A 19,190-nucleotide genomic window follows, 5' to 3' on the forward strand; every position below is an offset into this window, starting at 1 on the left:
CGCAAAGCCTCGCCCGCCGTCAACGCGGAATTCTTCAGGCAGCTGCTGGAACTTCGCAAGCTGTTCTTCCCGAAGCTGGTGAGCACCGAGCTGGGCTTGCTCTGCCTCCACTCTTTCGCTCTGGTTTCCAGGACCTTCCTCTCCATCTATGTGGCCGCTCTCGACGGGAAGATCGTGAAAAGCATCGTAGAAAAAAATCCCCGGAGCTTCGCTTTCAAGTTAATCAAATGGCTGATGATTGCCATCCCGGCCACTTTCGTGAACAGCACCATCCGGTACCTGGAGTGCAAACTGGCCCTCGCCTTCCGCACGCGCCTGGTGCATCGCGCCTACGAGACCTACTTTGCCAACCAGACTTACTACAGGGTGATCAGCATGGACGGGCGGCTGGCCAACCCTGACCAGTCCCTCACGGAGGACATCATGATGTTCTCGCAGTCCGTGGCACATCTCTACTCCAACCTCACCAAGCCCATCCTGGACGTGGTGCTCACGTCCTACACCCTGATCCGCACGGCGCGGTCCCGGGGCGCGAACCCCATCGGGCCCACGCTCCTGGCCGGGCTCGTCGTCTATGCCACGGCCCGTGTGCTCAAAGCCTGCTCGCCCAAGTTTGGCAAGCTGGTGGCTGAGGAGGCTCACAAGAAGGGCTACCTGCGGTTCATGCATTCCCGCATCATTGCCAATGTGGAAGAGATCGCCTTTTACCGAGGACACAAGGTAAGGGGGACGGGAAAAGGAGGGCATTGCGGTTGCTCCTGCTGTGCCGGAGCTGCCCCTTCCTGCCGTTCCCCAGCACTTTGGGTCCCTCTGACATGTAAACCTGTTTACAGCTAGCACTTCCCGTTTCCTAGGAAAGTGCTGTCTCACAGGCGGTATCTGGGGGAGTGGACCGTAGTTCCCTTGTGCTCTGGCAATGTTCCTGTTTTGCAGCTGGATCCTATGCTTTTCTAGAAAGCTAATCTCCGGGCTTTTTTTTCCCCACCCAGTTAATTCTGCTTAACTTTTGCAGGCCTTTTTTTTTTAAATTTAATTTGTGTTTTTCACCTGTGTTTATGAACTACCAGATTTAATGCTGCAGAAGCAGCAAACGGGCACACCAGAAAGTCTAGGGGTAAACTCTGTTGATAGCACAGAGAGCACTACAACCTTTGACACTCTTTTACATAGCTAAGCAAAGATGTAGTCATCTGAGGCTTAAAATAGCTTAAGTACAGTACTTCTGCAGTCACAGTTATATAAAGTAATGGCTTGTTTTAAAGCCACCTTATTAAAGAACTCTTCATATTTTTATTATAAGTTAATTCTGGCTGTAACACCTTTCAAACACATTTTGGAAAAAAAAAGTTGTTTCATGTAGGGTGAAAATGAAAGCTGGAAACCAGCCTGAAGTGTTACTCCTGCAGTCCAAGCAATGATTATATAATGTGGGCCGTTTATTTTGGTAGAATCAATCATTCTCAAAATCTGTCTATCCTAGTGTTTAAAGTGCAGCTAAATTAAACTTTTTTTTAAATTTATTTTTCAGTTTCCATGTGTACTGTGTTGAACTGTATGCATGAAATCATATTGACTTGCAACTGTCTTTGACTCGTTAAACCTCTTGGGATAGCCCTCTCTTCCTCCAGGCTGCTTGCAGAAACAAGCAGCCTTGCATTTCAGGGATCAGCTCTGCAACTAGTAGTCGTTGGAGATAATTGATCCCCAAACGCTTTCCAGTAGGAGGAGTTACAGTTGCTGTGAATCTACAGGTGCAGCTTCATTAAAAGGCTGTGGAATCAATCTTACTTTGATTGTTAGAATCAGCTGTTGTGACTGTCTTGTATATTGTTCTTGTATATACCAGAGTTGAAAACCTGCCAATGTGCTGTCGAGGGATGATGGTGTAAATAAGAACCAGGTCCACTGACTTCCATAAAGCTGTGCACTTGTGCTGTGAGGCTGCAGCACTGTGAAAATGAAGTACCATGCAGCAGATGTGACATGGAAGTCACAGCTCTGGGCACCCAATTATTTCATGCACATATGTGAATGTATCTTGCACGACATGCATCTTTGTTGCATTGTATAAATGTTTTATTTTTTTACCTGTAGGTAGAAATGAAACAACTGCAAAAAAGCTACAAGGCTTTGGTAGATCAAATGAATCTCATTTTATCCAAACGTTTATGGTACATCATGATAGAGCAGTTCCTGATGAAGTATGTTTGGAGTAGCTGTGGTATGATTATGGTTGCTGTGCCCATCATCACTGCAACAGGCTTTGCAGATGGCGGTAATACCATTTTTTACTTTATTTCTAAATGTTTCTTTAAAAATGCATCCTCAAAAGACTGTACTTCCCCTAAGTGTCATTCATTCGTATTTATTATTCACAGACTTTATTACAATGTCCGTGTTTGTGCTTAACTTTCATGCATAGCAAGTCAGTTGAGGAAAGAGCAACACAAAAGAGCCAACTTGAACACAGCAGCATGAATTCAGGACTTAGAGGATCCTTGTGTTATATGAGATTGTAATGGTAATTACAGAGCCTTTTCACTAGCCACAGTTGGCATGGCAGGCTGATTTTTGCAGCTTCTCCTGCTACTTTACAAAATGATATTATTAACATTCCTAGAGTGCTTATTTCTCCCTTCCATAAACCATAGGGTAATTATAGGTAATTATTCTCTTATGTGTTGAGATGTTTTTCCCTGACTCCCTGGGAGAAGAGCAGGTGAAATTCAGATTCCAGGCTTGGATGGTATAGTTTTTGACATCCTATCAGAACTTCCCAGGAAGTGAAACGAGACTCTAGTAGTAGTGTCATTGCAGATGCCATAAAAAACAAAGCAAACTAAAAAAAACCACCAGAAAGCCCCCACATGGTTTAGCTTATTGGAGTTGTATTAATAATACATGGCTGGGTGTTCAGCTGCCCAGCATGTGGCTCCAGAGGGCACTAAATCAAGACCCTGGCTGGCATCCTGGTAACAGCTTCAAAAATACCAGGAGGTCCTGTTCCAAGCAGAAGAGTTTGTACGAAGCCATTTCACCTCACAGTGAAGGTTATCGACACAACAGAAAAAGCAGGTTTTCAAAGAATCAGGCAGACCTGAACTCAACAGTGGCCTGCTTGGGAAAGCAGAACTTTGTGTCTCAGCAGGTTAGATGCAAGTTTGTCCATATCTGAAGGAACAGATAGTGGATTTATTACTTTAGGTAAATCACCAGAAATCAGAGATATGTACAAAGCTGGAACAATGACCAGGTCTGAGACTAAAGGTGTAAAGCAACAGATATTGTATACTTCTTCAGGAAAGAAAAAAATACAACCCAAAAAACAACCAACCAAAACACTAACATGCAAATAAACCCCAAAACCCTACAATAAAAAGAAAAGAGAATCTTTGAATATGGCAATATTTTTGACTGAAATTTGCCAATTGTGTTCCATATTCCTTGCAGAGCCAAGACTCCCATTCAAAAACATTTCACGTTCTTTTTGTTTTACATGACTGAGTGTTCCAAATGTCGTGTTTCTCATCAGTCTCTGGAAAGTAACTATTTTTGGAAGAAAGACTTTGATTTCTCTAGATGCAGTGAACACTTATCTTTGTTTATGAAGCAAGTACGACTATTAGTTACATAAATGAAGATGAAAAGGGAAATGTTAGATTCTGTATGAAACAGAGACAGTCTGTCTGCCCTGTTGCAATGCACCACTTCTTCAAACAAGGAAGCCAGCAATATGAAAAATGTTTTGGACTTTTGGAAAAGTTCAAGAAGAGTAATCTTGGTGGGTTAGGCATGTGATATAAAAGCTTGTGTTTTGGAATGGTGAAATGCTTGTGAATCCATATAGTTTTAATTTTTCAAATACCCCTAGAAGTTTGCCTAAAATGACAGATGCAGTGGTTTGTAGAGACATCTAAACTTTTGCTAGATGAGCTAGCCTGGGTGCTGGAAGCAGCCACCAGTAAATTCTACGTTTACATCCGGGAGGAATGCTGCATTAATGCAGTTAAGCCATAGCTGATTCCACAATTATTTGATTTAGGTGGTTCTACGTAACATGGGCTCTATAATCCCAACAAGATGAGCAAAAATTTGTTCTCTCAGAAGTAAGAAACAAATTTCCATTTAGTTTTCACTATTGAATCAACTGTATCCTCTCTATCATCAAAGTTTTTCTTCTTAGGGTGGAAATGACTTTTTAAAGTAAGTGAGAACTACATGAGCAAGAGTTTTTTAATCTCCCCCTTTTGCAAAAGGTTCTTCTGAACATGTACCTCGATTCATTGAAAGTGTTATAAAAAACATCTGAGGTCAGCAAGAGTGTCATATAGATGGTGTGTATATGTGTATATAAATATATATAAATATGAAAAATTATGATGTAAGAATTTTTTTTAAGTTTTTTTTTTAAAATTATCCATAATGTATTTCAGTGATTCAGCTGTAATTACTTAGGGATACCTTGATGGATGTGTAAATTAAAACAATGTAACATTTAGATTTAGCTAACAAAGACAGAAAGATACATCTGGCCTTGGTATTGCATGTAAATTACTAGACAGCAGATTTCTAGAATCACATCTTGTCTGGGAAGTGAGACTTGTTGCCAAGTGAAAAAATATTGTTTGGTTTACTCTTGCATTGACTGGCTTAGGCCATAACATTTACAGTCACATTACACCTGCAGGGAATTTCTCTCAGATTTTCTTGACTATAGTGCAGACATTGCAGAGGATGTTAATAACAATTGCTGCTGCAGTAGTTGGCACCTATTACCCTGCCTAACCTGATGCCTAGCAGCATCTTAGCTTAAAAAAGAAACTTAAAAAAAACTTTTCCAACTGAAGAAAAAATATCCAGACCCTGTTCTGCAACAGACTTTTTTTTAAAAAAAAAAACAAACAACCAAACAGACTATAAAGATTATATATAAAGTTATGTGATGCAGAAAACCCTTGAGACCTTTCATTCTAAGTGTTGTGTGTGAGAAATATTCTAAGAGTGGTTTACTACGCATTGCTGTCTTCTTTTTTGTAGATGCAGCTAGTAACATCAAAACAGTGTTCAGTCTTAAAATACTCAGTCACTTCTTTTTAAATCTTGATTCCTTCAAGAAGCAAACATTGCATGGTGACTGAGCTGTATAAATGTGTATGTCACATGGTAGCAAGAGTATTTGTAGATGTTACATCTAAACATATTTCTTTCTCATGTATCTTCTGTAATTGCTGCTGTTTTCTGCTTGCCTGTTACTGCTGACATGTTCTTACGAGACAACTTTCTTTGGACCAACAGTTTTCTTGCTAATAGCATCCTATGCAGTGTCGTAAACATAAAAATCACAACTTTGTTCTAGGGGTCAGATGAAGAGAGAAACTGTGTTGTGAAAGAGGTATTATGCTTAAACCCTGCCTTTGATAATAAAAGAGCTTATTGCTTTCTTATAGAAGTATAATTACATTGCCAGTTTTCCATCAATATGTATGTTTTCTTTTACATGAAGTCAGTAAATAAGTAAGGCTGAAAATGAATAATTGCAAAAGTAATCGAAATTGTATTAAGAATCTGTTTCAGATCATTGCTTAGGTTTCACTTTTTTCTTATTTAGAAAAATTTAGGTTGGATAGTGATATAATAAAAGGAAAATTGTCTAGGTAGACAAAGAGTGTAAAAGAAAAGGATGTTTTATGTATGAAGATGAATTCTATATACTCCCCCTTGTTCTTTGTTACCAAGCTATTGATGCTTATTGAATTCATCAATTATTTTTTGAAAGATTGTTTTTGCAGAGTTAACTTTTTCTTAATTTAAAAGCTGCTCTATAATGGCCCACATTCTAATTATAGTTTAACTTGTAATGATATTTTCAGAATAATATTTTAACAGAAAACTTTTACTTTTAGAACTGGAAGATGGCCAGAAACAGGCGATGGTTAGTGAAAGAACAGAAGCTTTTACTACATCACGAAACTTGCTGATCTCTGGAGCAGATGCTATTGAGAGGATTATGTCTTCCTACAAAGAGGTACTGTACATCTATCATACATGAAACAGAAGAGAAAAAAGTAAAACAGGATTTACATTAAATATAAACTGTAATAAAAGAAGTGTGGTTTTAAAAGGCAAATGATATTGCAACAGAACTGGTGTAGAAGTTTGAAATGATAGTTTGATCTTTAGAGTCAAGTCCACAGTCTAAAGTGCACAGCTGCCAGTATGGTGCAATATGTAAATCTAATTTTTAATACTTGTGTTCAGGTGCCATCAGAGAGCAAGAGAGGTTCCTGAAATGTGAGGGATAAAGATCCAAATTCCTCCACTTTGGAGCACAGACCTGAATTCAGGCTGTCTGCTTCCAATGTACTGGGACTCTTCTGTTGGAAGTATCATGTTTTGTATGAAACATGAAGAGAATTGAATACTTATTTTCTGGCCACCTAAACTGTCGGGTTGTTTTCGGTATCTTGTGAACCTGTTAAATTTTAAGTAATTTTGCAGAGTAGAGAAATTTCAGCAGGAAAAAATCGACCTTGGGACAGCAGATAGTCTAGAATTACGGGATGTTACTCTGGAAGATCAGAGATGTTACCTTGGGTCCTTACCCAAATTCCAGTAAAGGTGGGCTTTCATTGGGAGTTTCTCTAGATGCCATCTGCTAAGCAAGAGGAAATCAAGGCAGCACTGTTGTTTTCTGTAGCATTTTCTTCTGAATGTTGGTTCCACATCCATTAATTGTTTTTTGCTCATCCCTTTGGTGGGTTTTTCCCAGTGCAGTGTGAGGAGGCCGCACGTTAGCTAGGCAGCAAATCAAAAGCTGTGGATTCCAAGTAATGGAATCCAGCCATAAGAGCTACAGCCGTGTAAAGTGGAGGAGTAGGAGTGGTTTGGCACCTTCAGAGTGCCAGGGTCTGTGCTTTATTCAGAAGGAGTTCTAATTCTAATGGACTGGGATTTTGACCTGTGCTCCTTTAGCTGTTCTCCTACTTGGCATCTGCTCTAAAGATACTGCCAGATAACCTATGATGTATGAATGTAACTTCTCTTTTGTTTTCATCATTTAAGTAATCTATATAATGTACATGAGGACTTACAAACATTGTGGGTTTATTTTTTTGAAACAAAAATACCCACAAAGTAGTAGGAACAACTGAACAAACTCAGTTTGTTTATAACATGGTGAGATTTTAATTCATACAGCATGAGATCAATGACCAGTTCTATGAATTTCCGTCCTAGTTTTCCATGCATACTTCTCTTCAAGAGACACTGCAGTACTTCAGCCACGTTGTCATTCCCATTTCTTGATTAAGTCAGTTTCCAAAGGACAGCGTATTTCAATCCACTTTAAGTGGTAGTGAAGTTCCAGTTCTTGCCCACCTGATCCACCAAATCAGCCTCCTTCTAATTCAGCAAGCAGATGAGGTGGGCTCTACTTTTCTTTGCAGGTCAATAGTTTAGATTATAATTGTCACAAGAAGGCAAAAAGCTTTGAAATGTGTGTGTGTGACACAGATGTGTGGTGGAGGGGGACCCTCTCATTGAAGCCACAGGAATTCAGACTACAACTATCCCCCTTGCTGTCCAAGAACCCTCATACCCTGGGGCACTGCAGGAGTCTGGACTGCAGTCTTAGATCGCAGGTCTAAATCAATGGTTTATGACTAAAAGATTAAGTGGGTTTGTATATACAACCACTTTATGTTTGTATGTCCCTCTGTCCTCAAGTAAGGACTGCTGTGAGAATGGATTCACAAAAGTGGCAACTACAAAGTATTCAGGTATAAATATCAGGTAATTTATTAAGGCGACAGGTATCAAGATGGCTGTTGATAAATGCACTGACTACAATAGCACTATTAATAGATGTCAATATTGCTAGCAATAATAATACAAAGCATACAATACACCCAGGGATGCTTTCACCCCTACCCAAGGAGGTATCTTACCCAAGGAGGCATCCCTGCTGGGGGGGAAGAGAGGATCAGGCCCATTGACCCATTCCAGGGGAGGTGCTCTTCTCGCACTGAACAAAGGATTCAAGAACTAATTTACTACCTTTTGATGAGGTGGGACTTAGGTCATAACTAGTGAATTGGTTGGTTCTTAACAAACTACTAATGAAAAGGTAAGTGCCCAGTGCCTGCTTCATTTGTAAATGCAAGCTTCCTTAATGCCAGGGCTTGGTTTGCATGGTAATCACCAGGTGAATTCCTACAGGTTTAGATCTAGGCCTTTCTTGCATGACCTCTGACCATGGAGCCTTTGCTTTGCTTCACAAGTGATGCCCAGTCTGGCCATGTAGCTATCAGGCACTTGGGTTTGAGGATAATAAGACAAGGACAGCGATGTATTCCTTCCTGCCAGTGAGTTGGGCCTGTCTTCCCTACAGGACATAAACTTGCCTACTTGTCAGGTCCAAGGCCGGATACCCAGTTAAGCACTGCTCATCTCACACTCTGCACAGCTACTTCCAGGAAAGTTAGAACACGGCAAAATCCACGTTCTGTTTTCCCACAGTAGTATTTAGTGTTATGACAAAGCAAGTTGGTAGGGTCATGGTTTAGATACTTGCTACAAGTTATGTTTCTTCTTGGGGCACAGTTGGTACAAATTGCATTTATCACATGCAGGATTCTCTCCATAAAATGCCACTGCTGACACTGTGCGGAGCACTTGGTCCTGGCACCAGCTCCAGCTGAAATTGCTATAGAGGCTTCAGCTTGGAGAAGGACATTACAGCTCCTGTGTGCTACCTACTGCCTCAAGTGCTCTTAGCTCAACACTTTTCACAGCTGTTAATGCAAATACCAATAGTGTAAAACAATCTACAGTGGATGGAGTTGAAACACTGAGGGATTGCTCTTTTTAAACTGAGTTTTCCAAGACATTTATAAAGGATTTGTATATTGGGATTATGTACGCCCATAGCAAATGAACTCAGTCATGGGGTTTATGTCTTTAACCACAGCAAGCTACTGATTTTATAATCTTGAAATCCTTTTCTTGCTTTTCTTGTCTTTCTGTCTGCATTTACCTCACCATCTTAAAAATGCCCACTTCTACTCCAGGGTCTCAGATTTGGCTCTGGTACTCTAGCATGCCTTTGACAGAAGAGTAGTTTCCTCTTTGTACCATATTTTAGATTAGGATGCTCTGGGGCTGCTGTGTTTTACACAGGAAAACACAGCTTTCTCACATGAGGTTTCAGAAATACAGGGCATTAAACAAATAATTATAGATGCCATTTTTTCTCACTTCTGTGGACCTTTATTTTGCTGGCAAATGCAGAGATTTTTTCTTTAGTATGATAGACTGTCTGTTTTCGGATAGACTAGCAGCTGTTCTCTGCTGAAGGCTACTGATCCATGGAAAAGAGCAGTCCCTGCAACATCCTCATTACTGGAGCCATCATAGCTTACATTGGCTGAATCTCCCTCAAAGCCCCCTCAAATCATCTCTGTGTGCAGGCTGGTAGGAGCTGTGGGTGCCATATGGGTTAGCACAGAATCTCAAGGAATTAAATGGATTGGCATCAAAAGACGTATCATTGATCCTTCCAGAGTAACGTTTAAGAAGCACTGACTTGGAATAGCTGGGAATGTTTTTCATGAATCCTTGGCCAAACATTTCATTTATAGAATTTGTGAAGCGTGATTGAAACGAGGCATTTGTTGTTTCTCAGGTTACTGAGCTAGCAGGCTACACTGCCCGTGTCTACAGTATGTTTTCGGTCTTTGATGAGGTGAAAAGAGGCATCTACAAAAGAACTGTTGTTATTCAAGGGTCTGAAAACAACAGCAAGAATGAAGATAAAGCAGAATCACACATCAATGGGCCCTTGGAAATCAAAGGTAATTAATTCATATTTGTGTGTATTTCCCTGTGTGTGAGGCTGGTGCAGTGAGACAAATGATGGACAGAGGTTTTGCTTCTGCAACAAATCAGCCTCTCAGCCCTAGTAACCCAGAGACTATGTTCCCTTCCATTTTAAATTCCTGCTATTTTGTAACTCGCTGCTTACACAGTGTTTTTTTTAATACAGAAAAAATGTCTCAAACATTTTTCTGTGAAAACTTCCAATGCAAAAGACATTTCAACTGTACTATTATTGGTCGTGGTGGTATTATTATTCTTCTTGGACAATAGACCTTTTTTTTTTTTTTTTTTCCAGAAAACAGACTGATAATTTTTCATCTTCAAACAACACATTATTTTGTTTCGGGTAGGAGGGGAAGACAGATTGTTTCAGTACTTGGACAAAAGTAATACTTTGTAATTTAGTGGGAATTTTCAGCTGAAAGTTGGTCTGAAAACTTTTCTCTTCCCCTTACCTCCCAAATGACCTGACCAATAAATACCTTATCCCTTCTTTCCTTTTCCTTCATCTTTCTGGTGCCACTGTCTTCACCCTTACCAAAGCATTTTCTGTGTTCATACATTTCTTACTGTGCTCCATTATGTGCCACCTCTCATGTCCAGCTTCTCTCTGGGAGACTTAAAGGCAGCTTTTGCAATGGGTTTTTTCCAGTTTTCCTGACAGACCCCTTCTGCTTCTGCCCTCTGTGGTTTTGAAAGCTCATTCTTTTGGCATCCAAAAACTTAAACCTTGGTACAGCTGGAAGCATCAAATGGTCTTTATGAAGTAACTTCTTTCAACAATTTCAACAGTGCTGCCCTTCAGTACAGATTTCTCAAAGGTCCTCTGACAAGTCATCTGTCCTCTTAACAGTCTGATGTGGCATGGTAGATGGCTGTGGAAATAGCTGATGTCTTAATCTTGTAGATCTTGGTAATTTTTTGCTGGCATTTTATAACTTACATTTTGTCACAAGAGAAAGGGTTTGTAGTTCCTGGAGTAACAAAATAATTCTGGGGCTCTTTTTACGTAAGTGTTTTAAAAACAAAACCAAACACAGTTCAGATATGTAAGCATGCTGCTCACGTTCCCCTTTAGTCTAGTATACTCATAATCCGCTCCTTTTTTATTCTGCAGGCTTTTCCCAAGATTTTTTTCCCCTATAGTTACACATTTCATCCAGTCTGAGTTCCTCCCAAGTTGTGGTGCCTAGTGTTTGCTCCTGAGTGGCTGTTGTAGGCTCTCAGAGGCAGCTAGCCAACAGCACCCACCATTGTTCACAAGGATTTAAGAAGAATTTGGGCCAGATGAATCTAGGCCACAGTCTCCATGCTTTCTATGACAAGCCCCATTGTAATACTGTTTATTCCTCCTTTCTTTTGGTCTTGATACTTCAGAAATCCCCACAGAGTGAATTTGCATGTGGAAAAAAGTACATGTGCTCATGTATGTATAGGTGTCAGCATTGTTAGAAAAAAAAAATCTGAATATTCAGCTTCCCCAAAGGCTCTTTCAACACATACTACTTATTTCCTTTTGAATCATCCAATAAGGGATGTCTGTGCTGTGCTTTGCATCTACTGTTGTGAATCAGAACATTGTGAAAATACAGAGAGTATTAAAATACTAGTAACAGGTACTAATATTGTCATACACATACAGTATCTAATAATTCAAAATTTAAAAGTTGAAATCTACTGTTGCACATTTTGTACAAATACTGGCAAACTGAATATCTGATTTAATGTTAAAAGGTGCTTTTAAAGCACCCTAACAAGGCAATCAAACATTGCAAAGTTAGGAAATGAGAACTACGTTTACTTAATACTTACTTAGCTTACTATTTTGTATCATAGTTTTATTATAACTAGACCTTCACCACTGTATCCAAGTGCTTAAAAAACATGAATGAATTTTGAAGAATTTGCTTGAGATTATGAAGGATAATTTTTTGTGAAGATGTAGTCAGATAAATGTCAAGTCCTTTGCAAGTATCTGTGTGGTTGTAGTGACTGGGATGACCCTTTATCAGAAAAGCATGTCTTGGCCAAATTTTTTGCTTTTTGGTGAACGCATCAAACACCACAGGCCTGGTGTGGCCTGGTTGATCTCAGTTGTGCATCAGGTGCCTTTGTATGAGTCTGAAGGCAATAGTGCTTGTGGGAAACTGTTCTTTTCTTCCTTACATAAGTCTAAATTGACAGTGTTATAAGACTGTAGTATTTATTTCTTTTTTAACAACAAAACACTTTTGTTTTCCATAGTCTCGTGCTGGACACCACAAAACTCATTTTAGGAAAAAAAAGAACCCTTGGCCTGATACATGGCAAATAAATTTTTACCCAGGTTCTTAGGTTCAGCAAAGTTGCAAGCAATTGAAAAAAGAGTCTCTTAATGAAAATATCAGATTAGCCTTAACTGAAGGAAATGCTATCAGGTCCTTTCATAATAAACTCGGCTTTTCCTTAGTTCCATTTTCCTTTATTCAGATTAGTGTAAGTTATAAACTTCTAATAAAAAAAAAATCTCTTTACTTTGCATCTTCTCTATAAAGGCTATTTCTGATATTTGTGTAAGAGTCCAGCTGTTTGGATTCTGTTAGAGGAGCCAATTAACAGGCAACTGAGGAGTTAGTATTTGGCTTCATTTTTATATTGTTTCATGAAGGATTTATCTCTAAATTCTTGTGTTACAGAGTATCCAAAAGTCGGATTGAGACTGTATATTTAAGTTTGCCAGAAATCCAAATAGTAAGTGTAGCTACTGCAGTGAAATATGTTATTTGGGTTTCCACAAATACTTACAAGACACGTTTACAGTGTCTGTGTCTTTGAAAAGAGATGGAGACAAGCCATTAAATGTTTGCTCCTTCGCTCTTGTTGGTGGAGGAGACTGAACTGGGCTCAGAGTTTCAGAGCTGGTAGTAAAAGTAGATTCCATTTTCTAAATAAATCCTCCAGAGAAGGTAAACTAATCTGCCTTTGGCTAAGGCTGTCCTTGAACTTGCTTACTGGTTGATGCTGACCACCTATTTAAAACTAAAAGCACTAAAGACAGGAAGGATGTGAACAAACGTGTCTTTGTAGTGCATTAGGTATTTATAATGCATATTGTTTTTAGATCAAATATGAGATTCACTGCACACTCTTGGCTACTGCTGGCAGTGTCTCTCTGACCAGCTAAGATTTATGACCCAGATTTTCCACTAGGGCAACCTGTAGTACATTAAAAAGTTCTTTGAAAGTCACTGATTTCTACTTCTTATCCATGCATAGAGCCTGTCACATTCCATTACTTAACAGAAGGTTTCACAAATGTGTTTTGTTTTCTTCTTTCTAGGGAAAGTTATTGATGTTGATCATGGAATTGTTTGTGAAAATGTTCCTATTATTACTCCGAATGGCGATGTGGTGGTTTCCAGACTAAACTTCAAAGTAAGATGATATGCAAGAATCTTCTGATTGTTGTCATCACATTAACATAAACAGCACAGAATTCATGTACCTTATGTTAAGTACTTGGAGGAGCATATGGATAAAAGGGAAAGTCCAGAAAGGTAGGCATAGTAGCTCAATAGAGGCAGACATATGTAGTTTGTCCTGCTCAGAGAAAGAGAAGAGAGGATTTCTGGGACTGTTGCCAGGTGAAAAAGCAACCTGAGATTTTAAAATGTGTATATGGGAGTCTGCATCCATCTTTACTAACTTTAAATGAAATTGGAATGCTTTACTCACATAGGCTCCTTTAAAAGTCTGAATTCCCAGCAACAGTGAAAAAATTAAGTCTGTAGTTTTGCTTGATCAGCACAAAAAGCATTACTAACTAATAGTTCACAAGCCCAACCATGGAGTCTTTATTCAGTAAAAACTAGAATTGTTTTTAAAAAGCTCTTCCAGATACTACTTGGTACCTGCTCACAATTTGAATGGATGGCCTTTACTGAATTACTTTACTGAATTACTCCCATCTATATCCTGATCTTGTGTTCCACTGCAAATGCTATAATTCAAAAAAATAGTTGAAGTTATAAGAACACTTAATATGAATAATTCCAGCAGGTCCTTCAGTTTAGCTAAAGCAGAGTGTTCCTCTTGTCACCTCTGTTGGGATAGGAATTAGCATCTAGGAGGATGCATCTAGGGTCCTAGCTATGACAAAACCTGCAATGGCTTTGCTGTAGGAATTTCAGATTTGTAAACTTGCAAATTTATGGTCAAGGAGACAATGATATTTGTTCATCTGTTTCAAGAGACAAAAACAACCAAAAATATAGTAAATATATTTAGGTAAAGCATAGACAACAACATTTTGGTTATGTATGAATATACATTCATCTATATACAGGGTAATATTCAAATGAATAAAAACAGGTGCATCACAGCCAAAATAACACTGGTAATTAAGTGGGGAAGTGAAATATATTTTCCAAATCATTTGATTGGGCTCCCATAGCTTAAATGAGTATGACTGATGGGCATGGCACTGCTCTCTACACTGCTAACACCTTTGGAACTTTGGACCTAATCCGCATTAGAGTAATTGATTCTGACTAGTGGTGTATTGACATAATCAGTGTTTACAGTAATACTCAGACGTTATAGAAATTATTTTTATTATTTTAGACCACATATTATATATATATTATATATGTAATGCCACTGCTTCCAGGATAGTTGTATAATATGTGCCAGGAATTAATGAAATGGATTGATAATTTGATATAAATGCTCATGTAACTCCCTCTAGGGGTCTTAGACTGTCTTGTGCCATGTATACTGTGTGGTAACATCTTTCCATTTTCGTTGCTAATGTAGGTCGAGGAGGGGATGAATCTTTTAATCACTGGACCTAATGGCTGTGGAAAGAGTTCACTTTTCAGAATTTTAAGTGGTTTGTGGCCTGTATATGAAGGAGTCCTCTACAAACCTCCCCCAGAGCACATGTTTTATATACCACAAAGGTATGTGTTATCCTCAAGGTGATACCTTTTCCTGTCTACATGAATTTTGATTCCTCTTCTCTTATTTTCAATGTGATATGTACAGCCAAGTGAAAAAGTGATAAGCACCTCAGCTGTGTGGAGAGTGCTAAAAGAAAAAAAAAAGATCCCTTCTCTTTGGTGATGCAAATCTTCAGTCATAAGAAAGGGCTCATAGGCACTGTTCTTCCCTCATGGCGAAAGTCCTGATGATTGCAGTAATGGGAACAGACTAGAATCTGAAAGAAATTTGAAATAGACCTAATAGGTCTTAATTCTGGTTTCACTTTAAAACCAAAGATCAAAACAAATGAGAGTCTCTTGGTCCCTAAATGCTAAATTGTTCAAATCCTCAACTATTACACTACAAGACCAGAAGCCTATCCAATAGTAACTGACAATTGCCTTTTTAATAAAAGGTGTTTATTTCACTAAGGGAAACACGGCTTTGTTGTGCTTTGTTTGTATTCTGACTTGCTGTTGGACTCTCAGAACATACTTTAATGCAGTTGATTTTAGAATATCTCCTTAGAGACTTCTGACTAGGTTGTTTTGCAAAAGCAAAATCAAACACTGGGAATCTTTGGTTGCTTTCTGTAGTTAATTTCTTCCCATGGGCAAAAGAAGTATTCAAAGTATAGTTTGTAGTCTTGTTTAAAAGGTACAAGCTATTTAAGCTGAATGGAAAATATTAACTGATGAGTAGATTTTCCTTGCTGCAGGTGAAGGTAACAACATTTAGCTAGAATTTTTCAAATAGATGTATAACATTGCTAGGCATTGTCATTTTTCTGAGCCACTTGACGGTTTCATTCAGGAATTTGGAGCAAAATGCTTTATTAAATGTTTTTCAAAACATTATTTCAGAATTTCCACTGTGTAGGATATTCTTAAAACCAGTTTAATTGTTGTTCGGAATAGCTTTTTTTCTGCCTTCTTTCTTGCAGAAAATCCTGAGTTTCAGCCAGTTTTGTCCCTTCTGTGATCCTAGTCCCTCCTCAGATCAACATCTGAGACTGGCTTATCTACAGCCCTTCCCTTCACTTATGTCCTCTTTGTTCTGTGAAAGCAAACAGACTCACATTGCATTCAGGCAGATTTGCCAAGGAGCTGGTTGAGGGGATTGAATCACATCTGCTGGGGTTTCAATTCCATAAACATGCTTCCTTGTTAGCTGTTTCCTCTAATTTTGGGGTGCCAGGGGAGTTTGTTGACAGACCTGTTCCTTGGAATATTTCAAACTCTTGTTCAGAAGCTGAGATTCAGCCAGGGACTTTGAAGCCCATGTTACTGAAGCCATCCAGGGACTGGCCTATCATCTTTGCAGTGTAACCCAAAGGTATCACTTGTATGCAGCCCATCCTGATAGCATCCACCAGGGGAAAGCATGCTGCCATGATGTCTTTGGGACATCCAAGTGATGTTGCCATGGCTTGGGTCTGTGGGAGGTCTGCACTTTTGGACAGTATTTTAGGCAGTACACAGAGGCATTCTCTTGCCAAGGGACAGAGCAGTATCTGGGTGTACATGGAGCAACAGTGAGAGAGGGCTCTGCTGCAAAAGTGCAGCACCTTGATTGTGGCTGAAGATTCTGAAGTCTACTTCAGGGGACAGTTCAGCTGTGTCAGTATGTGTTCTGTAGACTCAGAAGTGTAACCTTCCACTCATAAGTGTCTTGTATTTGGAAAGGGACTGTGAGACCGAGTCTTGCAGGATTTCTGAGTCAGTATGGCTGAAGGGGTTGATATGGGACAGCAATCAGATTTGTTTGTTAGGGTGTCCTTGAGGACCCTGAGTTGCTTTTTTCCCCCAATGTATTTGTTGTTTCAGCTTAAAAAGTCTCAGATTAATATCTGAGACACTAAGAATGACTTTAAAGAGATTAAATTTCAAATTGAAGTTTGTATCTTTCTGGACCGTATTTGTGACAGATATGCTGGATTTTTAGGGCTTTTATGTGGATTTCCTTCTATGGTCCAGGCATTATTTTCTGCCTGTATTCCACCTCTGAGTGTTTTAACAATTCATATATTTATACCTAAATAAATTACACATTCACTTGGGGTTTTTTGTCCATTCCTGGCTCTGGAATACATTCAGAATTTCTGTAGTGGCTTGTAAATTGTCCCGAAGTCCCAAGATTAAAGCAGCTTGTTTTGGAAGGTCCTGCTGTGTTAGCCCTGTGCAAATTGCTGCTTGGTCAGGATTACCTTCTGTTTGTTTATTTTTTTAGACATCATTCTAAACTGCAGACTGGGAAAGGTAGTATTCATTGTAGATCTATTTCAGCATAACTTGAGGGAAAGTTTGTGTTCTGGACTGAGAGGATTTGGGAGGTGGTCAGACAATATCACCTGGGTTCAGTCTACCTCAGTCTTTCATTTGGTGGTTAGGTGAAAACTGGTACAGCAGAAGGCTCTTGAATTGCTGGGTGTCTATCAGAGCAGTAAATTAGAATTACATTGTTATGTTTAAGTGTGTACATTATGTCTCTGGTCTAAGAACATGCCAAGATGACTCTCCGTGAGTAGACACAATTACCATTGATCCTTGTAGGAACTTACTCCTGTGTGTCTGTGGCTGAATTTAATTCCACATCAGCCCTCCTGGAGTCAGAAGTAGGAACGTCATCTGCACACGGTGAATGGTGGAGAATACAGTGACTTTTAAGTTACAAAATCCTCCACAGTAAATAGAAGCTCACTGAAAATACTATTTTTTCATCTCTGTTTGTAATGATTCAACATAGTGTTTCAGAAATACATGGGAAATCATGTGTCTTTGCTGAGTTCAAAAGCTACACAGAAAAGTATGATTTATTAGAAAGTGAATTATCTCATTGTATACTCCAAATTACATCAGCACTGCACTTTCTTGATTGCTTAGCATGATTATACTGCTTTTTAATTATTATTATTTTTTATGTTACCTCTGTGAATCATCATGGGATTTTATTTTCTCCCCATGTATAGGGCCAGACCATGCAGAATTTGTCCTTATCAGTCATTATTCTGGTGGATGCTGATGGGACAAAATGCCCTTTGGGGGGAACAGGGAAGCCCTGGAATTTCTGTGAATGTGGCTCTGTTGCTGCCTGTGACAGGCCTGTGAAAGAGGAGGCTTTAAGAGGGTTTAAGGAGGCCAGCATCATATTGATGCCAAAAGCAACTTGTTTTCAAGGATGCATCAGTGCTAGGAACTGGTTACAGCTCAAAAAGTTGTCACATCTCATTGAAGCCTCAGTAACTGGCAGAGTGTGTGTTCTTACCCCTTCTACTTTTCTGTCCCCCTTTTGCAAAGTAGAATTAATTTGTGTTAACCGTCTCTTTGCATTCCTCTTAATTAGCTGGTCAAGAAGGTACCATGAATTAAAAAAAAAAAGAAAAGCTTGTGGGGGCTCTAGTTGCTAAGGAATCATGATTGAAATGATAATTCTGAAATATCTTTTTAAATCATAAATGATTAACAAAAATACATGGTGGGTAGTATGAATATAAATTACCACAAGATATATATGTAGCACTTAGGGAATTAAAGAAGCCATCAATCCTTTCACGGTGTATCTCTGAAGGTCTCTGTGTATAGCATAGCCTGCTTTCTCCAGATGGTGCCCCATTCCTCTTGGCCTTGTTGGTCTTAAACATGGGAGGAGACTGAACTCCAGTGAGCTCTAGCATTCAGTTCCTCCTAACATTTGCTCCAGCTCTTCTTGCTCTCCAACTAAAAGTCTCAGCTTTTTCAGTTGTAAGGAAACAGATTCTGCACATGCTGGCTTTTATTTCCTTAGTTCTCCCTCATTTGATATACACACCAGCATAATTGCACACCTGCATATTTTCAGGTTACCCTGGCAACACCTCAGGAATGTTCCTCAGTATCTCAGTGCTGAAAAGCTGCAGTAAAGCTGTGATCGCCACTGGGTTTTTGATAGAAATTATTAATAATTTTCTGCCAGCTGTGTCTTACTGTCTTATTTGCATTGAGGAAGGTCTTGTGCAGTCCTTGTTGGTTCCCTAACCTTTGATCACCAGTCTCCAGTCTTCCTAGTGCAGCACATACCTAAAATATCCATTGGCATTTTCTCTGTCTTTCCTGAGGACTGATTCACTGATGCACATTTGTAGAGCTTGAAGTAGTTCTTAATCCACTGTACTTCTTTCTCCTGGTCCATTGTTACTGGGTTTTTTTTCTCTCCAGCTTTCTTTTACTGTGGTTTGGGTGGTTTTGTGAGAGGACTGTGTTTCTCCAATTGTATACATAGTTTCTTTGTAATTCTGTGCATGGTTCTGGTAGAAGACCAACCCTGATCACTTTCTCAGCAGTCACAGAGCTTGTCCAATTCTATATTCTCTTTCC

The 19,190-nt window shown here is 39.2% G+C and overlaps 1 protein-coding gene across 1 annotated transcript in view; it reads left to right on the forward strand.

Annotated features, from left to right (window-relative positions):
- ABCD2 (ATP-binding cassette, sub-family D (ALD), member 2) overlaps positions 1 to 19,190 on the forward strand; it is a 48,195-nt gene that overhangs the window by 4,006 nt on the left and 24,999 nt on the right. Inside the window, exons 2-7 of the mRNA XM_009996790.1 lie at positions 8 to 720; positions 2,095 to 2,275; positions 5,904 to 6,025; positions 9,683 to 9,851; positions 13,196 to 13,290; positions 14,671 to 14,816. Coding sequence (XP_009995092.1) covers positions 8 to 720; positions 2,095 to 2,275; positions 5,904 to 6,025; positions 9,683 to 9,851; positions 13,196 to 13,290; positions 14,671 to 14,816 — 1,426 coding nt within the window. The remainder of the gene's footprint in view (positions 1 to 7; positions 721 to 2,094; positions 2,276 to 5,903; positions 6,026 to 9,682; positions 9,852 to 13,195; positions 13,291 to 14,670; positions 14,817 to 19,190) is intronic.

This window comes from Chaetura pelagica, unplaced genomic scaffold (assembly GCF_000747805.2).
Source record: "Chaetura pelagica isolate M959 unplaced genomic scaffold, ChaPel_1.0 scaffold534, whole genome shotgun sequence".
Lineage (NCBI taxonomy): Eukaryota > Metazoa > Chordata > Aves > Apodiformes > Apodidae > Chaetura > Chaetura pelagica.